The sequence below is a fragment of the Arachis duranensis genome, chromosome 5 (assembly GCF_000817695.3).
Source record: "Arachis duranensis cultivar V14167 chromosome 5, aradu.V14167.gnm2.J7QH, whole genome shotgun sequence".
NCBI lineage: Eukaryota > Viridiplantae > Streptophyta > Magnoliopsida > Fabales > Fabaceae > Arachis > Arachis duranensis.
Genome location: NC_029776.3, coordinates 7765108 through 7775214, shown reverse-complemented (window position 1 = coordinate 7775214; position 10107 = coordinate 7765108). Strand labels below are relative to the sequence as shown.

The window sequence follows — 10107 nt, the reverse complement described above, 5'->3', positions numbered from 1 at the left end:
CTAGTATATAAATAATATCTTTTATATGTATTTGATGATGTAGTCACGCAGAGCATCCACGTATATGTTGTTCAGGTGTGGATGGAAATTATTTATGGAAATTTGATATTAGGTAGACACCCAAAACTAATATATATATGGAAAAGTTTAGGAGACAACAATTTTATTATATTTTGTCCAGCATGTAATCAGTAGAGAAATATAAGTTATTGAATGAAATTTCACACCATCAAATCATTATTGATGGCTAGTTGATGACTATCAATCACAAATATTGTTGGCCCTAACATTGCTCTATATATATTATAGTTTCTATTTACAAACGAAGTACAACGAATTATGTTAAACATGAATATTATAGATCATTAGATTAGATTGATGGATCAAAGTTCGAAGTTTGATGAGTTTATAACTTTATATTAAAAGCTGAATCATATTCTCTTACTAGTGGGAAAGGGCAACCCGAAATGCGCATTTTTTTAAACTAGTGCTAGGTTCTAAATTATAAAGCGTCACAAATAACATAGTAATATTCCTCTAGACATTCCCTATCAGGGTGATGACATTTCTTGCCGATTCACAACTTTAGAAATTGAAAGACAGTGACGGATAAGTTTGAAGTCACAACTCTAAGGTTCTTCTATATTTTTGCATCAAGCTTGTGATGAGGTGGCAGAAATACAGAATTTCCTTAAGATTTATGTTTAAATAATTATAATAAAGCTGCCTCCTTGGGTTTATTACTTCGTTTAAGACCCCATAGTACCTTAGCATATCGGTAATATATAATGTATTTTATTTTATTTTATTCAACTACATTTCGTATTATATTGACTTCTTGTTGATGTATGTGTTTGCTTCTTTTCAATATAAGGTTTGAAAAGTAATTTTTTTAATTTTTTATTTATAAAAAATAATAATATAAATATTTGATATAAATTTTATATCTAAATTAGGTCTAAGTATTATATATGAAGTCATTACTTAACTTCCTGTCCCTCCCCTCTATTTTTTTTATGGCTACATAATAATTGAAGTGACGACTTTAATTTAAAGCCAGATTATGCAACATCATAAGTAAAATGTTCCTTGACTTTAGGGTAAGTTTATTTATTTGTACTACGACAATCATAGTATCTTTAACGAGAAGCTTCTTATATCTTATGTTAGTAATCTACAAGTTTGCCTAATTCAATTCGTGACTCATAGTAGCGAAAATTTTCTTAACAACAATAAATATAATTGAAAGTTTGACACTACCATTCTCACTGTTATTTTTCATTATTTCTCAAATTAGGGGAAAAAAAAAGACTTGTTAATATATGTTTCAAAGGAGAATAATGATGAAATAAAGGGGGAGGTGGTAAATGATAATGTGGGGTTGTGTGATGTTAATTTAACGTTTTTGGTTGGCCAATCCAATCGTCACTCACTTTCCCTCCCTCCCTCTCACCAAATCCGTTGGCCTTTCATTGCTAGCTTTCAGTGCCAACACTCTCTAACCCCTTTTTTCTCTCTGCACAAACCACAAAACTCTCTCTCTTTCTTTTCCGCAAAAGCAGAATCTGAAAATGAAGGCAAGGCCAATAGTGCTACTACTATTTGTTTGCTACATTTATATCTGCATTAAAAATCTTCATGCCTTTCTCTCTCATTTTTTCATCTCAACATCTAACCATTTTCGCTATAATGTTTCATTTTCTCTGCAGAGGTCACAAAGTAGTAGCATTTGTATCCGTAATTTCAGAATCCAGCTTCTGGTATTTGCTATTTGCTTTCTTGTTACACGTTCTTCCGCCCTCAAGGTCATTTTTTTTCTCCCTTCTCAAAATATAATTGCTTCTGTTTTATATATGAATCTCAAAATTCGAATGATAGCGAGTTTTTTTCCCCTTCCCTTTTTTGGGGTATTATGAGTTAGCAGATCGGAGAAACTTGTTCAGACAAATGTGACGCTGGTCTCAGCTGCCAGACATGCCCTGCAAATGGGAACACCCGACCCAGATGTTGTCGGACACAACCTACGAGCCCCACCTCCAAAGTTAAACACTTTTCATGATTTCTGCTATTCAATTTCTTCTGGGGTGTTCAAATTTTGTGTTCATTTGTTCTGTTTTGTGTTTGTTAAAATGTCAAGGTGAAAGGCCTACCATTTAACCGGTATTCATGGCTCACCACACATAATTCCTATGCTTTGGCCGGAGCTAGATCGGCCACCGGATCATTCATCGTTGCTCCGATGAACCAGGATGACACGGTTGCTGATCAACTCAAAGTAAGATTCTCCTTCCTTTTTTTTCAATTATTTCTTAATCATGTAATCTTTATTATGTCTGAGTTGTTTACTAGACTCTGAAGCAAGAGAATTATAAAATTAGAAAGCGAATAATTATGTGCTGCATATGCTAACAAACCAAGAATTGTGACATAGATTCGACCTCCACTAGTATTCTTTTATTAAATTAATCCAATAATGAATTAAGAATATCAGGTATGACAACTAAGATTTGGTTTAAACTACTCAAATAGCCATGCCTTGCACGCATATATTTGTTTGCATCTATTTCCCATGTGAATTACAATAAACATAGTTTAAAAGGGGGTCCATATGAGAGAATGCATGTTGGCTTTGAAATAAAATACAGAAGAGTATCAAAACGCCAGTAGTTGTCGGGTACTTGATTGGAGTACCGATGCCATGAAGTTGTCCAATTTATACATTGGATAGAACAATGTTAAGGATAAAGAAAGAAAAAAGGATTACTATGGAATGACCATGAAAACATGTTCAGCCGGAATCATGTTCTAATATTTGATAATTTATGCGTGCCTTAGTTGTCTATGGATTCTTTATAAAAACTAAGAATGGAAAGGAATATTTATTGTAGGGTATCTACATATTGATTTTGTCATGTGTACATTTTTCCTCCTCCATTTTTTTGATGAAACAGTTGTATTTTAGGTTCAGCTACAAGTGCAATGAATGAATGAATGAACTAACTAACTCGCTAGATTTGCAACATATGTGATCTATCTAAATAGCTATTCACCTCTTAATTTGGAGGATAGCACATTCATGATTGGAGAAAGCAATTTCAGAATCCCACTTTTGGCTCCATAGATAACTAATGCGAAATAGAAAATCCTATATGATGTGGATGACCCCTTAAGCTTGATTTATTTTCATTATGTTGGATTCATTGACAGAATGGTGTTCGAGGACATAGATAACTAATGCGAAATAGTAAATCCTATATGATGTGGATGACCCCTTAAGATTGATTTCTTCTCATTATGTTGGATTCATTGACAGAATGGTGTTCGAGGATTCATGTTGGATATGTATGATTTTATGAATGACATCTGGTTATGCCACTCTGCTCAAGGCAAATGCTACAACTTCACTGCATTCGTAAGTGCGTGGCTCTATACTTTCTAATTTAACTAATTTGATGACAAATCCTTAATCTCTTAATGTGGCTCTAATCACGATGATAATGCACTAAATTTATGTGTATATCTCTGCAGCAACCTGCCATAAACGTGCTTAAAGACATGAAGTCATTTCTGGATGCAAATCCATCTGAAATCATCACAATCATCATTGAAGACTATGTCTCTTCCCCCCAAGGCCTAACTAAGGTCTTTAAAAATTCTGGCCTCAGCAACTACATGTTCCCATTGTCTCGGATGCCAAAGAATGGCCAAGATTGGCCCACCGTGGATGACATGGTACAGAAGAATCAGCGCGTTCTTGTTTTCACCTCTAAACGCGACAAGGAAGCTTCTGAGGGCATTGCTTACCAGTGGACATACATGGTAGAAAACCAGTGTGAGTAGCTTCTCTGAGAAGGCCTTAGTATTCTCTTGGGAAACATGCTTTGCTTCCACTCATTTGTTAGAATGCTAGTTTCTGCATACCAATCATGCTTGTTTGTTTGTTAATTTCAGATGGAGATGATGGCATGAAAAATGGTTCTTGTCCAAATCGAGCAGAATCACCAGCAATGAACACAAAATCTAGGTCACTGGTTCTGATGAACTATTTTCCTTCGACTCCAAATCGATCTGCCGCATGTGCTGACAATTCAGCTCCATTAGTTAGCATGATGAAGACTTGCTATGCAGCTTCCGGCAACAGGTGGCCGAATTTCATCGCCATTGACTATTACATGGTAGTTACTTATCCAAATTTTGATCAATTCATTAGTCCTGTCATGCTGGCTGTTAATTGTTAATCACTCTCATCTTAGCAAAAAATGGTTCATGAATTTTATATTGATGATAACAATTATGTTTGAAGAGGAGTGATGGCGGAGGAGCACCAGAAGCAGTTGATGAAGCAAATGGTCATCTTACTTGCGGCTGTGATAACATTGCTTACTGCAAGGTTTAATTTCTACAACCTTTTGCTTAGTTAATTCTGCACTCTAGACCTTATTTGGTAACAGTTTCGTGACAAAAATAAAGACATCTAGATATACAAATCTGTTGAAGAATAAAATAGATATAATGTAAAGTAGTAAATCCTTAACTTTCTTTTTAGTTAATTAATGTTAATAAACCTCAACCTTGTGTTTAACTGAGTATTAATAACCTACAGGCAAACGCCAAGTTTGGCACATGTGATGTTCCTCCCATCCCTCCACCTCCACCTGCTACCGTAGCACCATCCACTTCAAACCAGCAGCCTCAAAATAATAGTGCCTCAAAAGTTGCTTGTAATGACAGAACAACCAAGCTGATGCAATTGGTTGTGTTAACTCTGGCCACCATGACTTCCTTGTGGTTGTTCTAGAATGCCATGAGATTGTTCAAGTTTTTTAGAATGTGAAAATTATGTATATTTATGTATGTATGTATGTATTATGTATTATGTATGTGTACACGTGTCGAGTTTAGCTTGTCCAGCGAATCTGTTGTGTGGATCTGAGCCATTTTTAAACACACGGCACTTCAGTGTTGTATTCTGACTTTTTTTTTTATGCTTGACATGGACATTTTTTGTCACCTGTGAGTGACCTTCTCTACTGATTTGTACTCTATGACAAGGGATACAAAAAAAATAATTGACATTGTTTCTATTCTCAGTTCTTTAGCAAACAAATAAGGTACATACTCAAATGAAGATGTTAAAAATATTTTCTTATGAAGAGTCTTGTGTTAAAAGTGTGTTTTATTTGTTTGGTCATACTTTAAAAGAAAATAATATCTTTATACCATATCAAATCAAACCCTTCAATTTATTATCTAATAGTAGAAAAGATACATCTTTATATAAAGACAATTATAAAATCTTCATGATAGTATCTAGTATCTACTAACAAATAATTGGGTTTCTTTCATAAACTAAATTTAAAATGAGTTTAAATTTGTTGTAATCCACCAAAATAAAATTTGGAAGTGAAATACATGGATATGAGATCTTTATTTTAAATAGTGTGAGAAGTTTACACATGCTTCATGGAGGATAAGAGATGCTTGAATCCGTAAATTCAATATGTAAACCTTTTATCTTAGTTTACCCAAATATAATTGACAAATAAAAAAATCTTTTTACATAGGATATTTAAACATAAAATTATTTTTACTTTTGTAAAAAATATTTTAAAAAAAATTATTAAAAAAAGATCTTTTCTAAAAATAGCATCCTAACAAGTCCTATATTATGTTCTCTTATATGATCACGGAAGTCCAGATCAGATGAAACTTTGCCAAATCCAAAATGCATCAAATGTGGGGCTTCTTATTATGCATAGGACAAAAACTCTGAGCTCTAGGTGCCACGTATGAGATGCTTTACAGACAACTGGCCTTGGAGTTTTATATGATTCTAGGTCTCGGTTGTGATCCACCCACTAACATTGTGTGTTTGGAATGGATGCACATACTTGAATTTGCATTTTGACTCTGTAGATATTATGTTTTTCCTCTCAAAACACCAAATTTACTGGGTGATTGGAATTCACGATTCATCATTTATCATTATCAATGTCTCCGTAAGTCAACAAAAGCTTTCCCATCAATGAGGACCACCACCGACGTTACACTGAAGGCCGGAAAACAAAAAAACAATTCATGCCACCTACTTGATGTGTATGTGCTGTATCTCACTACTAATGTGCATGCTAATGGTCCAAAAAAGAGAGTACATAAGTGTGAGCTTTTAACCAAATGTGTCTAACAACCAAGTGACTGCGGAAGAAGATCAAACCACTAGAAAGACTAAGATTCTTTTGAGATTTTTTTTCGCATTTAAATTAAAAAAAAACTTTTAATTGCCTTCTCTTTATATATATATGTAAACTAAAGTGCAACGATTTAGAAATGCAATCCATGGTCAAATCATGCTATTAAATTAAAGGATACATATAAAACTTAAAATTGATTTACATAAAAAAGGATGATTTTGCAACAAACATTAGTTTAGAACACACAATTATATTTCTTTTTTAAATGTGCAAAAATTCTTTTTTATTGGATGAGTTGCACAATATGGCCAATCTTTACATGACCAACCTCAAGCTACACAATCATCCCTGAGAGGGAAAAGGAAAGGGACCCAGGACAGAGAGAAAGCTGGCAAATATTGCTCTTTTTTTTGGGGGCTTTTGTGAGTATATAGAAGGATCAAGCACAATGAATGACATGGTATAATATAGGTATGCCAGGTCCTCATCGGAACATATAGCTTTGGCATTAGACCTTGACAGCTTGTATATTAAATGAGGGTACCACAGGCTACCTGGTCATTAAAGAGACAGCACTGCAAATTTATGAGCGGTGAAAATGTAACTCATTTTTCTTATATTCACTGTGGAGTTTTGTACTATACTAACCACATAATACTCGTTAGTTCATTAGCATAGGATGAATTGTAGTTTCCACCTTTGGTGAAATCCAAACTGCATCTTGCTGTAATGAGGAATATGAGTATATAATGATTACAAGAAAAATGAGTTGCTCAAACATTTCCCCTAATTTATTGCTCTTCTAGTTGATGGCTTTTTGTTGTCTCATGGCCACACGTGCCATTTTCATTGTTACAGTCACCTTCTGATACATTTGCATTCACTTTTAATCCATCCTCTGCTCTATGGTTAGGTGAATGATCTGCATCCCTTCTAGCTCTGCGGTCCTGGAACAAGAGGGTGCTTGTTCAATCAGTAAAAAATGTGGCTTTTATTTATCGAAGTTTGGTGTGGTCCACTTAGTAATTACTAAGTAGCATGCATGATTAAAGCATGGTTGGAAGAATAGTACTTTATGAAACTAGATCCAACAAGAAAGAGAAGTTAAGATAGTAGAAACTAGAAAGTAATATTGTTGAAATATCTAAATTCTAATCCATGGTGTCTTGTTCTTAATACACATTCATAACAAAGATTCAAACATCAACTATATACTACTACACATTATCATAACATAAATCGCATTACGAGAATAAAAACTTGGTGGACACTCGCACATAAATGTGAAGTTGATAATGATTTGACATGTTTGACTAAATTATCATTTAACAATTTTTAACTATCAACTTCACATGAAAACAATTGAAAGCGAGTTTTCACCTAGAAACTAATATGTAAAGGGAATGATTATTTTCTTACCTCTTTGTAATTAAGGGAATCTTCAGTCTCAAGCATGTGTATAACATGCCCCATTTTAGGACGTTTCTGTGCATTAGGGTCTGTGCAGCGTAGAGCTACAAGAAGGACTCTTTTTAGTGCCCTTAATGTTGGTTTCTCAGGAAGCTTAGGATCCAATACTCCCTCTGGATTTCTGTTACTAACCATCTTCTTGAGCCAATCAACTAAATTCACCTGAAAATCAAGAGTTTATACTTTTCAGCTGCTTGTGAAAAGGGCAATAACTGAAAGAAATGTTCACAATAGTGAAACAGATCGAAACCTCTTCCGGCGGACGGCTATAATCAACCGGGTTCCTCCCTGTGATTACTTCCATGATAAGAATTCCAAAACTATACACATCGCTTCGTTCATTCAACATGCCAGTACTTGCATATTCAGGAGCTACATATCTGCCAAAAAAGGGAGCTGAGAATATACAAATACTAAAACATTGAAGACAAAGAACAAGTTGTCTATTATTGTATTTGTCTCATTCTCAAAATAAGATTATATCTCTTTAACAAATATCATGTGTCAATTACCAAACAGAGCCAAATGAAACAGGGGAGAGTAGAATGCACAAACCCAAATGTACCCATGACACGGGTGGTGACATAGCTGCTCTGAGAGCCAAGGAGCTTGGCAAGGCCAAAATCTGAAACCTTGGAATTCCACTGCTTATCGATCAAGATATTGCTTGATTTAATATCACGGTGAACAACTTTTGGTTCCAGCCCCTCATGAAGATAAGTTAATCTGTTCCAAAAAAAAAAAAATACTAACAGTTATGGAAAGAAAAGAAAATTGGAAAGTAATCCAGAAGAGAGGAGGTGAAAAGTCAATTTTGTTGGTTCAATTACCCTTTTGCAGTTCCAAGGATAATGTTCATTCGAATTTCCCAAGTTAGAGGGCTGCAAGACCCAACATCACCGTGCAGCCACTGCTCCAAGTTACCATTGTCAACGTACTCATACACAAGCATTCTGTATATTTCAACATGAATGAATGAATATTTTTACACACCAAAAACTGAGAAAGAAAGAACCTTCATTATAGATTACCTGTGTGCTCCTTCAGCACAATAACCGAGCAACCTCACTAGATTCTTGTGCCGAACTCTTCCTATAGCTTCCACTTCAACCTTAAACTCTCTCTCTGCTTGTCCCCTGCTATTATATTAAACTCTTAGCATTCATTTGAGTAATAAATAGAAGGAAAAGATGTTGAGACTTGACCTGTTGTTGAGCAAATTCTTAACGGCAACGTTTGTGTTGTCCTTCAAGACACCATGGTAAACAATTCCATAGCCACCTTCGCCAATGACATTCTCCGGCGCAAACCCATTGGTGGAATCCTCAAGCTCCCTGAGGGTGTACCAGTGGCCCCAACCCAAGTGAGAAACCTCAGGGATCACGGTAGGAACCTCACCACTGCCTTCACGGGAAGAAGACCTTAGAAAAGGTCGTTGTTCAGTAGGGTAAGAGATTCTATGGTTTTTCCCAATCTCAAATTGGATTCTGTTGTAGACCACGGAGGGGTTCTCTTCGTCCGGTTCCGGTTCGGGAATAGGGTCGGGTAATGGATTGGGGTCAAGTACTCTGATCTCTTGGATCTCCTTGGATACATCAGGGACAGGGATTGAAGATGAAGTGGTGGTAGTGGTGGTGGTGGTGGTGATGGTGGTGGTTTTCTTGGAGCGCTTGGAAGCGAGGCAAATGGAGATGAGGAATAAGAGGAGGACAATGGAGGCGCCAACGCAGACGCCAAGAACAACCCAGAGGCGTAGGCCGAAGATGGAGGTTGGGTTGGAGAGCTGGTCGTTCATTGTGGCACCACCACTTGAATAATGATCCGGCATTATTTGGAGAGTTTAAGGTAGGTGGTTGGTACTTGGTAGTTACTACATGAAGTTGTAGTTGTATGCTGCTGCTGCAGAAGAAGAAGAAGAAGAATGGGATACTGAGGTAGGGGAGAGGGGTGGCGTTTGTAGTAGAAAGAGAGAAAGAGAGTGATGGAGGTAAGAGCAGCTGGCATGGTGGGACCTCAATGAGAGAGATGGGGACAGAGTATGAATGAATTCTGAGTTTCTGCCTGTCTCATCCCCACCTTCTCCAAGTGGTAACTATTGCTTCCTGCTCCATTTGTTTGGATTACAACTCTACTACTTGATTTATTACTCTATACTAACGTTAATTAATTTTAGTTCTATGGGTGGGGCGGGACCTGCTTGCCTTTGAGCTTTGCTTTTTGCATTTACCATGGTCATCGTCATAGAAGAATTCTTTTTCTGGTTAAAGACTATACGAATGGGGCTAGTGGCTTTTAAATATACCCTTCCTAATGCTCCTTTTTGGAAAGGGGGATGCGCTTTCTTCAAAGCGTTGAAATCATTATCAATAATTAATGCCCAATCGTATTGTCGTTTTTTTCTATATTAAAAAAATTACAAGTAGAGTGATTTGTCTTTTAACAGAAG

At 35.9% G+C, this 10107-nt stretch overlaps 2 protein-coding genes across 2 annotated transcripts; one reads left to right on the top strand and one right to left on the bottom strand.

The window, feature by feature from the left end:
- Positions 1-1366: 1366 nt before the first annotated feature.
- Positions 1367-5090, top strand: LOC107487801 (PI-PLC X domain-containing protein At5g67130). Its single transcript, XM_016108500.3, has 9 exons — positions 1367-1577; positions 1710-1805; positions 1925-2041; positions 2138-2275; positions 3314-3412; positions 3529-3832; positions 3952-4175; positions 4304-4390; positions 4604-5090. Exons 1-9 carry the CDS (start codon positions 1572-1574, stop codon positions 4796-4798), a joined length of 1266 nt encoding a protein of 421 aa, XP_015963986.1. The 5' UTR covers positions 1367-1571; the 3' UTR covers positions 4799-5090.
- Positions 5091-6407: 1317 nt separating this feature from the next.
- LOC107487802 (probable serine/threonine-protein kinase At1g01540) lies at positions 6408-9814 on the bottom strand. Its single transcript, XM_016108501.3, has 7 exons — positions 8867-9814; positions 8693-8797; positions 8492-8614; positions 8217-8387; positions 7912-8041; positions 7611-7823; positions 6408-7138 (listed from the first exon to the last, which is right to left on the bottom strand). Exons 1-7 carry the CDS (start codon positions 9487-9489, stop codon positions 6983-6985), a joined length of 1521 nt encoding a protein of 506 aa, XP_015963987.1. The 5' UTR covers positions 9490-9814; the 3' UTR covers positions 6408-6982.
- Positions 9815-10107: the final 293 nt, after the last annotated feature.

What these genes read in the sequence shown, in the direction of transcription:
- LOC107487801 (XM_016108500.3), top strand. An exon ending in GCTACAACTTCACTGCATTC is followed by an intron (nt 3,413 to 3,528) that starts GTAAGTGCGTGG and finishes ATATCTCTGCAG; the next exon opens with CAACCTGCCATAAACGTGCT. An exon ending in ATAACATTGCTTACTGCAAG is followed by an intron (nt 4,391 to 4,603) that starts GTTTAATTTCTA and finishes AATAACCTACAG; the next exon opens with GCAAACGCCAAGTTTGGCAC.
- LOC107487802 (XM_016108501.3), bottom strand. Translation starts at nt 9,489, where the DNA reads ATGCCGGATCATTATTCAAGTGGTGGTGCCACAATGAACGACCAGCTC. An exon ending in CGTGTCATGGGTACATTTGG is followed by an intron (nt 8,042 to 8,216) that starts GTTTGTGCATTC and finishes CTTTTTTGGCAG; the next exon opens with ATATGTAGCTCCTGAATATG. An exon ending in ATAGCCGTCCGCCGGAAGAG is followed by an intron (nt 7,824 to 7,911) that starts GTTTCGATCTGT and finishes CTTGATTTTCAG; the next exon opens with GTGAATTTAGTTGATTGGCT.